The following is a 15,832-nucleotide window of genomic DNA, read 5'->3' as shown; positions in this document are numbered from 1 at the left end:
TATTATGATATATTATCCTTTGTATGTAGTAATAAATTCAGTTAATTTTTTCAAGTTTTGCATCCTTTAACTTGAAAAGATTAACATACACTTTTTTGCTCATAATTTCTATGTCAGGTTTGCTAAAAATGTTGATCTAGAAAATTGGTTGTATCCTCTGAAATGGTTTGTGTAAAATTGGCATTATTGCTTCTTTAAACATTTGGTAGAATTTCCTGGTAAAGGTTTCTAGGAATGGAGTTTTCTTTGTGAGAAGGCTTTGAATTATAGATTAAGTTTTCTTAGTAATTTTAGGACCATTTGTATTTTTTATTTATTCTACTGTCAGTTTTGGTAAGTTGTATTTTCATAGGAATTTTTTCATTTTATTTATTCTAAGTCCTCAGACTTATTGGCATTAAGTTGTTGATAATAGCTATCAGAAAGAGAAATACATTTTTGAAAGAAAAAAAATCATGAGTTCATGGTGGTACCTCCAATTCAAATTAAATGCTACAGGGTTTTTACTTAATTACCTCAATTTTATTTATTTTTATTTAATGCTGGAAAATCTTGATTTTTAATGGCATTAACATAATTACTTGTCCATTTTATCTACAGTGTATGTGTTTAAATTCCAAAGAACAATGCCCCTATTAATTTTTTTAAATTTAATTTTGGTTCAATTTTAAACACTTCCATGGTTTCAAAGTCAAAACTATAAAACCAAAGTATGCTCAGGGAAATCTAAATTTCATCCCTGATCCTTCCTCCCATTTTCTTCCGTTGGTGTTTCTTTTTGGGTGGAGGAAGACAAATATATAAGCAAGCATACATAGATGTGTGTATGCTTATACACACATTTCTATATAGATATGTATCCCTTTACGTATTCATACTTCTTTCTCAGGTTTCTTTGTATTTCTTATACAAAGTATTTTACCTGTGCTTTTCTGGATTTTTTTACTTAACAGTATATCTTGAAGATTACTCCTTAGCAGCATACAGATATCTTTTTCATTTCTTTATGTGACAACCATATACTTCACTGTATGAATATACCATGCTTTATTCAACCAGTCTCCTGTTGATGGACATTTGTAAGGAGATAGTAACTTTTACAAGACATTTTCCATTCTATAGACCATACCATTGTAGCATTGGTCAGCAGGACTATTTAACCTGATTTAAACATTTATATTACAAACGTTTTATTTTACACATTATGCTCATATTTAATTTATAAGATGCTAGATTTCAATGTGTAGTATGCTGGCAGTGAGTGTATTTTTTAATTGGAAAGGCAAAATTCATATTTTTAATTTCTCCAGATTGGTTTTCTTATTAGTAGGATATGTTCAAGCCTTTGTGGCTTTTGCCTTATAGGTACCACTGTTCAATTTAAAAGACTTCTGTTTGTTTATGATTATCACTCTCACTTATCTAGTTATGTTACCAATTTAATCTCATTAATTTCTTACTCAGGTGATAGGATCTCTTATCTTTATAACATCTTAAAAACATAGATTCTCACTGTAGTTTGTTTTGGGTTATTTGTTTATTTGTTTTGGGGTGTTTTGTTTTGTTTTTGAGACAGAGTCTCACTCTGTTGCCCTGGGTAGAGTGCCGTGGTATTGCTCACAGCAACCTCAAACTCCTGGGCACAAGTGATCCTTCTTGCCTCAGGCTCCTGAGTAGCAGGACTACAGGCACACGCCACACCACCAGGCTAGTTTTTCTGTTTTTAGTCGAGATGAGGTCTCACTGTTGCTCAGGGTAGTCTCAAATTCCTGAGCTGGAGCTCTGCATCCACCTTGGACTCCCAGAATGCTAGGGTAATAGGCATGAGCCACAGTGTCTAGCATGTTGTTTTGAGAGAGGGTCTTACTGTGTTGCCTAGGCTAGAGAAGAGTGACTGTTTGAGCTTACAGCAACCTCAAATACCTGGGCTCAAGCAATCCTCCTGCCTCCGCCTCCTGAGTAGCTGGAACTACAGGTTCACACCACTACCACACCCAGACAATTTTTTTTAGATTCTGTAGAGATAGGTATTGCTATGTTGCTATTGTTAGAATCTTGCTCTAACAATTCTCCTTTCTGGGCTTCCCAAATTGCTAGGATTATAGGTGTGAGCCACCACACCCAGCCCTCTCATTGTAATTTATTAGGTTGAGAAGGCCTTATAGTAATATATCTATTAGTCATCTGCTTCAAGGAAGTACTAGCTCCTAAATTAGATATTATTATCTACATTAAATATTTGTAAATTAGGAACTCTCCATATTATTTCAGTTTTCTGTGATTTGATGAATAAAGCATTCTTCTCAAGCTCATATCTGACTAGTAGTTCCCTTTGTTTACTTTTATTTGCCTTCCATTTACAGAATTTTAGTAACCAATCATGATTTCTCCTTTATAAATCCTCCATGGACTTTACCAAAGTGTTATGTGATCTCAATTACATAGTCTTTTCTCCAGTTCCCCCTCTGAGCACCCATATTCCATTTTAACCTCTAATATACTTTTAGTATTCTTTGATTGCCTATCCCAGGGAAACCAAAATGCGACCTTGACTCAACAAAATACTATAAGTACTTTCGCCTCCTTCCGAAGAGTGCAAATACAATCGTTATCATAATTTACCTCCTGCTCCTGCTTACCTCCCTGCTCTAGCTTACATGTTGCTGTTGTCATCATCATGTATTTGAATTTGTGTCAGACCCCCCAAATGTAATTAGCTGGCTGTTTTTCATAGCGCACATTCGTGGGCCATGCTTACTGCTCCATGCATTTCTGTTATCTCATTTATTCTTTAAAATGGCCTAATGTGGTAGAAATTATTATCTTTATGTGATAGATGAGAAACTAAGGCAGAGAGAGTTTATGCAATTTACAAGTTCACATGGCCAGTAAGTGGCAAACTTGGGATTTAAACCCAGGCATTATGAGTCCACAGCATTGTCTCTTAACCAATATAAACTTAAATCATTATTTTTTCTGTCTTTCTCTCACTGAAAAAAAATGACATGAACCAAAAAGTTCTCAGTAAATATAGGATTTTTGACTATTAGGTCGATGGGCTCTCCCTGACCAAGTATGAGGGTAAAGTTCATTTTTTTTTTCATTCTTTTAGCTGACATAGCCCAGAGATACAGAATAAGCAAATATCCAACCCTCAAATTGTTTCGTAATGGAATGATGATGAAGAGAGAATATAGGGGTCAGCGATCAGTGAAAGCACTCGCAGATTACATCAGGCAACAGAAAAGTGACCCCATTCAAGAAATTCGGGACTTAGCAGAAATCAACACTCTTGATGTAAGTTGTAACTTTTGCCAGATCTAATGAACATTGCCTGTTTAATGTGAAGAAACCCTGATGCAAATAAAGAATCTGGACATTCCCCTATCATTCATTACAATGGATTTGACATATGCATTCTTAGTAAGTTGAATTATTCTTGAATTCTCAAGGGAAATGTTAATGTTTTACTGAACTTCTAGATCAAATACATAGCAAAGTCAGACTATCTTGAATTATTCGAGGGCAAAGGGAAGCCTGAATTATTAAGAAATGGAAATTAAAGTCAAACATAGACAACCAAGTTTCCATATTTTTCTTAGTAGAGACCTTCAGGGTCTCTGCTATATTCACTCTTTACCTGTTCTTCATGCAAATTTTAGTGTCCCTAAAACAGCTCCCTCTTAATCATAACCTTAGGTAACCCCTTTCTTTGTATACTAAAAAGCGTTTTACAAATAACAACAGAAGCAAACACTATTGAGTTTGGGCTTTATCACAATCACTGATTGTCACTGTCAGGTTTGAGATTGATTGTACCCTATTTACAAACTAATAAATTAGCCAATTACCATTTCATGGATTCTGTCAGACTCCTAGGTGAGAGACCCAGACTCCTGAGTTAGAGACAAAGTACTTTATTGCTCACATCACTGCAAGCTATGTGAGTGTGCATGTTTGAATTTGTTCCCTTGCCCCCCACGTGCAGGGAAGCAACCCAGTCCTGTGGAGGCAACACGGAGGGCCCAGATGGATGCCTGCACATGTAGTAGCTTTGTCCCCATAGAGGAGCGCCGGACTTGGGGAACTCACCATTTCAGGGCAAGCAGTAATCATGCTCTTTGTCTTGCAGGGCAGACATGACTTCATATCTCAGTGTTGCTTACTGCAAGCACAGCCCTGAGAAATAGCTTGAGTGAGGAGGGGTCAGGGTCTTGCAGTTTTGGTAGTAAAGTGAGTGTGAGGGACCCCTGGAGGATTGTTTACCAATAGTCACAAGTTACTGATACACTGTTTTTAATATATTTTAAGATAAGTCACCTTAGGAAAGACTGTCACTGATCAAATAGTTATGTATTTATTGAAATTTTAAAATAAAATTCTAGAAGGAAATATTTATATTTGTGGAAGTGAAGATTGTTTTTACCCATATCTAATCTTTAATATTTTTGACTAGGTGTTAAAAGCTAAATATGCATTTATGATCATACTTCATTTGGAGATAGTTGAAAAACAGTTGGAGCTGTCCTTTACTCCAGAATAAGGGATAAATGACATAACATGTTTATAGAACTACATGTTGCAAAATAATTATATACTTTATTTTACAGCGTGGCAAAAGAAATATCATTGGATATTTTGAGCAAAAGGATTCAGACAACTATAGAGTTTTTGAACGAGTAGCAAATATTTTGCATGATGACTGTGCCTTCCTTTCTGCATTTGGGTAAGTATCTTAATTAAAAGTGTGTTAGTGGTCAGCTTGACTGCCTTGTTAAATACTTGTATTTTGTAATTTTTGAAGATGACCTCTCCAAAGATTTTCTCAGTCCTCTTAACGTCACTATCAGTCTTTTTATTAGTATTTATCTCTGAATTCTTTTTAAGGGTTTCAAAAAATTTATTCTCCTTTCTACAGTATATTCTGTTTTAGAATGTGGGTAAGAGGGAAAGAATGGATAAGTTATCAGTTAACACAGTAATGCCTTTGGTATCTCATTTACTAATACGTTTCCTGTGCCCGGCAGAATGCTAACCTGTGGGGTTCCCAGACTGTCTTCTTGTTAAGTACCGTGGGCTTTGTTGTCTTCATTCATCCCCATCTTTCCACCATCTTTTCTTCTATCTTTCCTCTCTCACAGGAACAGTTCTCCTTTTAAGGGTAATCTTTCACTGGTGTCTGTGTACTTGTCCCTTCAAACTCCTCTGGGGCTTTGTTCCATCAGTTGTGTCTTTCTTGTGTTTTCAACCTGACTCTTTTTATATGAATTGCTTTCCATTTCTGAAAACACACTGCTTTCTTTCCTGAACTGCTTCTTCTATATCTTGAGCTATAATTCATCTTTCTTTTCATTCCCAATCAGTTGTGTCTGGTTTCTTATGTTTTCTTTTTTTTTTTTTTTTCCAGTGGTAAGATAGGACTTTTATTAGAAGTTAGAAAGGAATGCAGAAGAAGTAAAAAGCACCAGAGCTTCTGGAAGGGGGAGAGAACTGAAGAACTCACTCGGGAGTCTCCACGTGGGCTCCTTTATCTAGGGGTCTTAGGTCTAGAGGATTACACCTGGCTGGCAATTGGTCCTTTACAGTCTTTGTCCCTGAGAAGGGATTTGGTTTCTTATGTTTTCAACCTGACTCTTTTTTTATGAACTGCTTTCCTTTTCTGAAAACATGCTGTTTTCTTTCTTGAACTGTGTCGTCTATACCTTGAACTATAATTCATCTTCCTTTTTATTCCCACGTTTTTTCAAAATTTAGGTTATGCTTGGTTGCCTTGATTTTGCTTAGGCATTAACTAGTAAAAGTTCTTAACCTCTTGGAAGCTTTCATGTCTGTCACTGTAATGAAACTTGTTGCTGCACAGTCACAAAGTAACTTCTTAGTTACCAAAGCCACTGCCTTTTTTTCATTCTTAATCTCCTTGTGTTCCTCTGAAGAATGTGACAGGCAACTACTCTTTCCTTTATCTGTATCTATACTTATTTTCATTTAATCCCTCTGGTTTGCTGCTTATGTTTCTGAATTTGCTAACTTTATCACCTTTTTTTCTTTCTTTCTCAAAATGGAATCATTTTTAGGGTTCTGTTCTTGAACCTCTCTTCTCCTTGGAGGTTGCTCAGTTGTCCTTTGACTTGAATGTCATATTCTTTCTCTTTTTTTGTGGGTCGGCTTATTACTGTTAGGCTCAGTTGCAGTAGCTATCTTGAGTAAAGCCCAGATTCCTGACATAGTGTGTCTACTCCATTTTGTGACCTTTGATCTTGGACCTTGCTTTAATGCTTTTGTAGATTTTGTTTATGTATATCTTTTATTGCAAGCGTTATTGATGTAGACCTCCCCCTGCCCCTGCCATGATTTTCACGTTATATACTGTGCTCTAGCCATACAGGCCATCACTCTGTTCCTTAAATGCTGTAGGCCTTTGCTCTTACTGTTCTGTATCTGGGAGTGCTTCTTCCAGATGTTATCTCATGGAAAAGTCCTTGCCTTATAACCCCATAGAAAGTAGCACTACCATCATTCTTTACCCACTTACTCCACTTTTCTTCATAGCATTTTTTTAAAGCCATCTGAAATAAATATATCTACTTGTTAATGTCTCTTTCCTCAACTCACCAAAATGTAAGCTCCAAGAGAGTAAAGAGTTTTGTCAGTTTTGTTCTCTGCTGTATACCCAGTGCCACGATCGTACCTGGTATGAAGGAAATGAATAGTAAATAGTTACTGAATTAATTAATGAAGCATGTTCTTCTTTCTGTTCGCACTGTCATCAAGTGTAGGTTAGCTCTCCTTGCCTCTATCTCCTGGACTACTCTAGTATGAAACTGAAAATAAATCAGTGTTTAATTAATCTAAAAATAATTTAGAGAAAGGGAGAAAGTTATCCATTTGACTTAGAATTTGTAATCGAAGTTACTTTCCAAATATTTGTTGAGCACCTGTTATGTACCAGATACTTTACTAGGCACTGGAAACAAAATTAGACAAGTAAAACATACTTACAGAACTATACTTTAGATATGTAGGTTATTTAAGTTCATCTGTTTTTTATAAATTTTGGTTTTAAAAAGTAAGAAATAGAAAATTCATGGTTGAGTCTGATTTATAAGGAAATTAATCAATCTCTGTGACCAAATCAATAACCTTGATCCAGTTGCTGGAAAACAGTCCAGGATCAAAAACAGCTTTTTACCACTAAAACTACCAACATAAATTTCTGTAATACAAGTAACTAAAATAGCTAACTAAAATTTCCCTTTAAACGTATACTTTTCTTGGTATTGTGCATCCTATAGGAAGGAAAGATGATGAAGAATATATTTCAAGTCTGTAATTCACACACTGCAAAGTATAAGCTAATTCTTAGTCATTCTGGTATATTGCCATTATTAGTTTTCTTAAAAAGCATTATCACTGTTTTTCCCTTCCTGTTAGGGACGTTTCAAAACCAGAAAGATACAGCGGAGACAACATAATTTACAAACCACCAGGGGTAAGTTGCTAATTCTTAGGATGTGTGATCAGTGATATTGAAATATATGTATAGTATACTCTGTGCTTTTATATGAGTTAATATTCATAGAATTGTAGAATTTTAGGATAGTAAAGAATCTTGAAGCATCATATTCTAGTGCTAATCTAAACCTTTAAAAGTGGAGATGGGGCCACAGAGGCCAAAGTCATACAGGCATCTAATAGCAGATGGTATTAAAAGGTCCCCTGACCCTCTGGCCTTTCCAGCCTTTCTGTTTTGCATTCAATCTGGGAGCCAAATCCAAACAGTGCTTCAGTGGTGCAGTCATCACCCTCACTTGCGCTAGACAAGCTCCCAGATGTGGTGTATCAATTTGCTTGATATTTGCCAGATAATAAGGAGCAGACAGGTTTCAACCCTTGGGCTAGGAAGTGTTAAGTGTGTCTAAAACATAGAAGTAGCTTCTTAGGCCCAGATGATGGTAGCCACAACTAAGAGGCAAAGTCATAGTGTTTTATCCCAAATGGACCTAAAGTTCTGCCATTGCAATTTTTTTTACCCACACAAAAATGAAATTTGTGGATAGTTTTTCAATTCATTGTTTTCATTTTAATGTCTATAGTGTTTTGACATACTGAGATTTTTAACTTTCACGTAGTCAGATAAATGAATTTCTTGCTTAGAAAGCTCATTTCCTATTCTGAATTTAGATAGGTATTTGCCTGTATTTTCTGCAAGTGCATTTCCTTAATAGTAGCTTACAGAGTGCCATTGTCTCTAGATTATCAGAATTCGATATGGTGTCTGCCGGTGTAGTGGTTTATTAGAGCATAATCTCTTAACAGTGTCAGACTGTCTGAGTTTGAATATCAAATATGCCACCTTCTTAGGGGTGGCATGCTAGGAAATTTTCTTAGCTCTCTGTGCTTCACTTTCTTTGTTAATAAAAAAATAGGCGATGATGATAACAGTACCTGCCTTAGAGAGATGTGGGAGGATTAAATCAATCAACACATAAAATGTTAACAGCAGTGCTTGGATACAATCAATTTACTCAATATTAGTTACTTTTAAAAATCATTTTAGGCATTTTATAAATACTGATTTTGAGTGAATGTGGAGACAGATGTGTAGGTAATTGATAATAGAAACAGTCATGCCTTACATCTAGTAAAGATGCCTATAGGATCTTGTATTTTTCAAGGCTTTTTCACTCTTGAAAGTTTTCTTCTAATATTTTTAACTGTGAAGGAATAGATAGATCAATTTATTTGGAGAATAATTCTTTTCACAATGCCTGCTTGCTTTTGGTGAAGATTCTGACAGTTAACTAATGTAAATCCAAGGAAGAGCAGAAGGCTGGCCATCACATATTGCATTATCAGGTCCCTGGTAGGCACAGGAAGATTAGCTTTTTGCTGTGTATGGCCCTCTTTTTCAGAAGTTCCACGTTTTATGTTTCTTTTGTATTTCCAGTAGATTTTCTGGGTTCTTAGATGGATTTAGGAATGTGCTTTTGACCGTACATATTGGATTTGTTTAAAATATTTTTCCTTTTTTTTTTTCTTTTGGTGACAGCATTCTGCTCCAGATATGGTATACTTGGGATCTATGACAAATTTTGATGTTACTTATAATTGGATTCAAGATAAATGCGTTCCCCTTGTCCGAGAAATAACATTTGAAAATGGAGAAGTGAGTATGCTGTTATCTTTAAAATTCAGATGTCTGAAAGAGCAAGCTTTCTTTACCGTTCTTACTATTTTACCATAGAGTTATTAGTTGTAAAAATTGTGTAGTGGATATATAATAGCTATTTCCATAATATAGGCCAGTGATTGTTCATCTTTGCTGTTTCAGAAACCCTCTATTACATTTCCACTGATGTAGTAGTTCACTACAGCCTTGAAAATGAGTTTGAAAGTGGTTCTTAGGTGGTTCTGATGCCTACCCATTGGTTGACAATCCTTTTTTAAGTGGATGTCCCTTAGAAGCAAGGCTTTGTATGGTTATAATTTATTATATGCTGTGAAAATCCTTTGCCTCTAAAAAGTTTTTCTGATTCCTGTACAGCAGTTAGTTGTGTTGCATTTTTAAGTAATGGAAGTAGTTAGTCCATGATCATGTAACTGACTTTAGTCATCCCAGGCACTTGAAATAAAGCTCCCTGAAATGCTCACAAACCCACAAAACCTAAGAGGCTGAAGGAACAAGTACAGAGAGTTGTGTCTGCAAGGACTTTTCTCCTTTCTTTTCTTTTTTTTTTTTTTACTCGTAGAGACAGTCTCACTTTATTGCACTCTACTATTGCCCTCAGTAGAGTGCCGTGGCGTCACACAGCTCACAGCAACCTCCAACTCCTGGGCTTAGGTGATTCTCTTGTCTAAGCCTCCCGAGTAGCTGGGACCACAGGTACCCACCACAATGCCTGGCTATTTTTGTTGCAGTTTGGCTGGGGCCAGGTTTGAACCTGCCACCCTGGGTATATGGGTCTGGTGCCCTACCCACTGAGCCACAAGTGCCGCCCACTTCTCTCCTTTCTTTACTGTATGTGAAGCGCATATCTTTCATTTCAGCTCTTTCATTTTTAAAACTTGGGGGTCTACAAATGAAAGTTTAAAAAACTTTTTAAGTACAGTTTTAAAAAACTTTTTATATACATATATACTTCAAAGAGTTATAAGTGCACAGGTAAGATTTTAAACATACGACTCAAAAAATTATCATACAGGAAATGCACCCCTGTAATCACTACCATTCATGGTGGTATGGATTGAATGTTTGTGTGCCCCCAGATTTCACATACTAAAATCCTAATCCCCAATGCAGTGGTATAGGAGGTAGAACTTTTGAGAGATAGGCCATGAGGGTGTAGTCCTCACAAGTGGGATTAGTGTCTTATAAAAGAGACCTCAGAGAGCATGTGGAGGTATAGTGAGAAGTAGGCAGTCCATAACCCAGAAGACAGCTCTCCCCAGAACCTGACCATGCCGGCACCCTGGTTTTGGACTTCCAGCCTCTTGAATTGTGAGAAATAAATTTCTGTTGTATATGATATTGCACCCTAGTCTGTAGTACTTTGTTATATCAGTCCAAACTGACTAAGACAAAGGTGTGCAGGTTTTTTTGGTAAAGAACTAGATAGTAAATATTTTAGGCTTTGTAGTACATACATTTTTTGTTGGAACAACACAACTTTTTTTTTTTTTTTTTTGAGATAGAGTCTCACTGTGTTGCCCTTGGTACGATGCCATGGCATCACAGCTCACAGCAACCTCAAACTCTTAAGCTTAAGGGATTCTCTTGCCTCAGCCTCCCAAGTAGCTGGGATTACAGGCACCTGCCACAATGCCCAGCTATTTTTGTTGTTGTTGTTGTAGTTATCATTGTTGTTTGGCAGTCCTGGGCTGGATTCAAACCTGCCAGCTTCAGTGTATGTAGTCGGCGCCCTAGCTGCTGAGCTTCAGGTGCCAAGCCATAACAACTCAACTTTGCAGTTGTAGCACAGAGCAGTCTTGAACAATATGTAAGCAAATGGGTGTCGCTATATCCAATAAAACTTTGTTTCTGGACATGTAATTTTCACATGTCATGAAATAATGTGCATTTATTCCCTATCATTTAAAAATGCAAAGAACATTCTTAGCTTTTAGACCATACAAAAACCAGCAGCAAATCAAGTCAGAATTGACCCTTGGCTATAACTTCCAGTCTCTGAAGTAGGTCAAGAGATGGAAGATTTTCAGACCCCTTGCCTTCCTTCCTAGTCATTACCCCATTTGCCATCTTCATAACAACCATACTGATTTTGAATAGGATCATATGAAGTTTTGCCTGTTGTTGAACCTAAAATGGCATCAGAGTCTTTTGCATCTTTCTTCTTTCATTCAACTTTATGTTTGTGGAATTTATTCATATTGCATGAAGCTGTAGTTCATTTATTTTCATAGTGAACATAATTTTTATGTGAATTTTATATGATAGTCTATCCCACTATTGATGGACTTTTAGATTGTTTCCAGTTTTTGACTATTGTAAATCATTCTGCTATGGACATTCTGTTATATGTCTTATGGTGAATATATGCACACATTTCTACTGTGCATATATTCATGTGAGTAGAATTGCTGAGTCATAGGGCATACCTATATCCAGTTTTAGTAGATGATCCCAAATAGCTTTCCAAAGTGGTAGGTAGGAATGAACATTCCTACCAGTAGTGTATCAAAATTCACATTGCTCAACTCCCCTATTGAATTTGATATTATCAGCCATTTGAATTTTATCCGTTTTGTTGTATGTATAGTAGAATCTCATTGTAGTTTTAATTTGTATTTCAATAATGATTGAGCACTAACAGTTATCTCTTCTGGAAATGCAGATGGTCCTAGGAGAAAAGTAGCTTCATATCCCATGCTTATTGTCCTGGCTTTCCTTCTAGTACAGTCATGGCCTATAATTCTTTTCTCTTTTTTAAATCTTAGAGGCCCTCAAAGAGGTATTCTTTTATGTTTCTCCTGCTTTTCTAATTTTCTCAGTAGTAAGAACAATTCAAATTACATCCACCATTACACTAGAATATAGTTTGTATCACCATTGCTTAACCTGTAGCAAAACCATTGCAGCAAAACCTGGAGTTCCTTAAGGAAAAAAGAATGTAATCTCAAATTCGATCTCTTCTATTACTAAGTTGTATAGTGCTATGGGCTTAAAACATCATTGACACAATACATGAAAACTCCCTAGGATGCCCTGAAACTCCCTGAATCTACCTGGAGGCTTGCAGCTCTTGAAGATTAATATCTCTTTCCCCATATTCTGGGAAAAGAGGAACACTTAACTTTTGGAACTGGCCATTATGAGCAAACCAGAATGCTCTTTGGCCCCTCTTCAACTTGAAAGAGGGTGCTTTTCCTGGGGGCATTATTTTTTTCTTTTTTTAATCTCCACTCATTGGCATTTCTGGATTAGAGGTTTTTCTAACATTTACACTGGGATGTATAAGACAAAAAGAAAACCCAGGGAATTCGGTGCCATTTCTTGAGTTCCTAAGTCCCTAGTCAGTCTGCTTTCTTTTCTTCACTTTTCAAAGCCCTATGTTTGTTTTATATAATGTCCAGGATTTTTAACTACTTCATGGGCAGAATGGAGAAAAGTATGTCTGTTCCATCTTTCTGGAAACAAAAATCTATGCAAACAGCTCTTAAAACTTTAATTTCTTACTTGTATTTTAGCATATTTAGTGGTTTTATGTTAGCAGGGAACATTTTTAGCATACTTTTCCCACCATAAATAATATTTAAAATTAGGTGTGGTGGCACATGCCTGTAAAATCCTAGCTACTTGGGAGGCTAAGGCAAGAAGATTGCTTGGGCTCTGGAGTCCGAGGTTGCAGTGAGCTTTAATAGTGCCACTGCATTCCAGCCTGGGCAACAGAGCAAGACCTAGAACAATATTAATAATATTTTATCCTCCATAAGCTTGTAGTAAATTTATGAATGCACATTAGATTCTCTGGGTTTTTTTGCTTAGACCATTGTACACTTAAACCCTTGTAGAGTGGTTCTTTACATGAAAAGAGGATCAGTGCTGCCAGGATCCAGTGTGACATGTCAGAATGGACCAGTTTGTCTTTCTACTTGTTTATAAAAGCTGTTTCTCAAGTCATTGGAGTTCTAAAAATGGCTTCTTGTGAAATGTGATTAATATGTTTTTAAAACCAAAAGCTTAAAATCATAAACTTATCAGGCTATATTTTGTTAGTTACAATCTTATGTTAGCAATGCCAGATTTCAAAATATTTTTGAATTCTGAATCATGGGAGATGATTGAGTGAAAATTGTAACCAGTCTCTTTTCTTGGAAAGTTTCTTTTTCAGTCAAAAAACTTGCTTTACTAAGTTTCCTGATTTATTTTTCCCCATAGAATTTCTGAGAAATTTTGCAACATTATTATAAGTTGAGGATTTCCAATCCAAAAATCTGAAATCTAAAATGCTGCAAAATCCAGAATTTTGTGAGCCATCAACATGATACTCTTGGAGCACTTTAGATTTCGGATTTGCATATTGGGAATACTGACCTGGTAATAATGCAAATATTCCAAAATCTGGGGAAGGGGGGACAGAAAAACCCTAAATCCAAAATAATTCTGTTCCCAAGTATTTCAGATAAAGGATACACACACTGTATTTTCATGCAACAGCTTGGCATTTTGAGGCCATTCTGTTGTTTCTTTCAGAGTTGTTTTTGAATTTGCTTCCCAAAGTAGATATTTTCCTGAATTCTAAGTAATTCTTCTTGTTCTTTAAGATGCATCTTGTTTTTTATGTGGTTTTGTGAGGCTGTTTACCTCTGTCCAAGCAGACAAAAGCAACCTGAATAAATATACTCATATGGGTATCTTTTAATCCTGTGTCATTAGCCCTTATGACATACTGGATGTTCAGGTACAGGACTTGGCCAGATGATTAGATCAAGTAGTAGCTTTCAAACTATATTTTATTATAAGGCACAGTAGAAAATTTTCACTAGTACATATATAGTGTACATTTTTGTAATATGATACCCTTCTTTGTGTACTGGACTTAATTTTTCTATTCTTTTCCTTTCATTTTAATGCTGGATATAGGTTAGTTATATTACACATAATCTAGTCTCACCTCCATCTCCCTATCAGGGATCTCCTTTCCCTGTCATTAATAGCACTCAGTATATAGTGGACTCCTAGAGAGGTCATTTTATTTCAGAGAATTCAAAAGATTTATCCTGCAATTTGAGTGTTTGGCCACAAGATGTCAATGCAGGATCATAGCTCTATAGTACAAGAAACCTGGAAGAGATTGGATGTTAAGCTCCATTTGCTTTTGTATGTATATTCCTATTTATGGCTTTTTTATTAGTGGAAAAACATAAATAATTTCAAAACAATATTTGAGGTCCTTTAAATCATATTTTTGAAAAGTAAACATTTAAAAAATATTTGTCCACAGAAGTCCAGAAAAATTTAATAATTTGTCATAATTATTTACCTGCATGGCAGTTCTTGTAGGAATAGTTTCAAAAAACAGGAATTAAAAGTAGATCTGGAAAATCATGAACAATTAAATAGCCTCTTCCCCCCTCCTACCCTATAGTATAATACTTAATAATTGACATGCTTAATAATTCTTGAGATTTATTATATGTTATAACCAACCACTCATAGATCATTTAAACTAAAGGGAAAGATTTATTTCGTCTAGATCTGGTTATCTTGATATCCTACTGAATCTTTTAATACTTTCTTGACAAAGATATGGTGATGTGGACACAGGTAAACTTGGAACCCCAAGCAGCATGAATTAACAACATACTATGTTTATGTTACTGTTTGACTTTAGCAAACTAATTAACATATATATTTTCAAATTACTAAAATGTTTATTATTACTTTCTAATAGTTGAATGCTTCTCTTTACAGGAATTGACAGAAGAAGGACTGCCTTTTCTCATACTCTTCCACATGAAAGAAGATACAGAAAGTTTAGAAATATTTCAGAACGAAGTAGCCCGACAATTAATAAGTGAAAAAGGTAGATCAATTAAGGTGTTTATTTTCATCCTTTCTTTCTCTTTTTTCTCATTCTCCCCCTCCCTTCCCCTTTTAAATTCATGTCCACATAAACATATATGGGTTAAAAGCTTATTTTAACATTTACATTCAAACGTGAGGGCAAGGGATAGAGAGATTAATAGAGAGATAATATAATAGTGGGGTGGGTTAATTGTTTTTCGTTTTCTACGTCATGAGGTTTTTGGAGACAGAAAGCAAATGGCATGAGAAGTAGGGTTAAGAGTACATTTGATTTTGATACTTTCAAAATTTCAGTCTCTTGAGGCTTTTCCGAACCCCTTTCCAATAGACATTCTCAGAGATATAGCTGAGAGAGCTTACATAGTCTGATTAACATTTATTCATAAGTGAAAGAAAGTTGAGTACTTATCTCTGGACTTCTCTAAAGCATAGAATGGAATTTGCAGTACTATCAGCTTCCACTCTAGTTAGGAAAGAAAGTCCAATAAGATAAATCAAAGGGATTGTATAGTGTTGCCCATTTTAGTCACCTATACTAATTTAAAGGTTGGAATAGATTAAAAACTCAATCAGTAGAATAGGTTGATGGTCTCCTGAGAATGGCTACTTTATCAGTTCAGAGACTTGCTGCCCAGAACCTGGTAATCTGCAAAGCAGGATTGCCTATTTAAAAATTAAAAATTCACTATAATATTTGAATTTGGATTGAGTTCATATAATTTCTAAGGAAATTATACTCTCTGCCCTAAGAAAGAAAAGCCTACCTCTTTTAAGTGTTGTTATATT

General features: G+C 35.6%; 1 protein-coding gene across 1 annotated transcript in view; it reads left to right on the top strand.

The window, feature by feature from the left end:
- Window positions 1-15,832, top strand: part of ERP44 (endoplasmic reticulum protein 44) — a 78,212-nt gene that overhangs the window by 47,159 nt on the left and 15,221 nt on the right. The window contains exons 5-9 of the mRNA XM_023510547.1: window positions 3,113-3,297; window positions 4,611-4,726; window positions 7,432-7,489; window positions 9,050-9,166; window positions 14,933-15,145. Of these exons, the coding sequence (XP_023366315.1) occupies window positions 3,113-3,297; window positions 4,611-4,726; window positions 7,432-7,489; window positions 9,050-9,166; window positions 14,933-15,145 (689 nt within the window). The remainder of the gene's footprint in view (window positions 1-3,112; window positions 3,298-4,610; window positions 4,727-7,431; window positions 7,490-9,049; window positions 9,167-14,932; window positions 15,146-15,832) is intronic.

Source organism: Otolemur garnettii, unplaced genomic scaffold, assembly GCF_000181295.1.
Source record: "Otolemur garnettii isolate 467f Iridium unplaced genomic scaffold, OtoGar3 scaffold00014, whole genome shotgun sequence".
Classification (NCBI taxonomy): Eukaryota; Metazoa; Chordata; class Mammalia; order Primates; family Galagidae; genus Otolemur; species Otolemur garnettii.
Note: the sequence above shows the minus strand (reverse complement) of the source record. Positions and strands in the feature narration are given on the sequence as shown.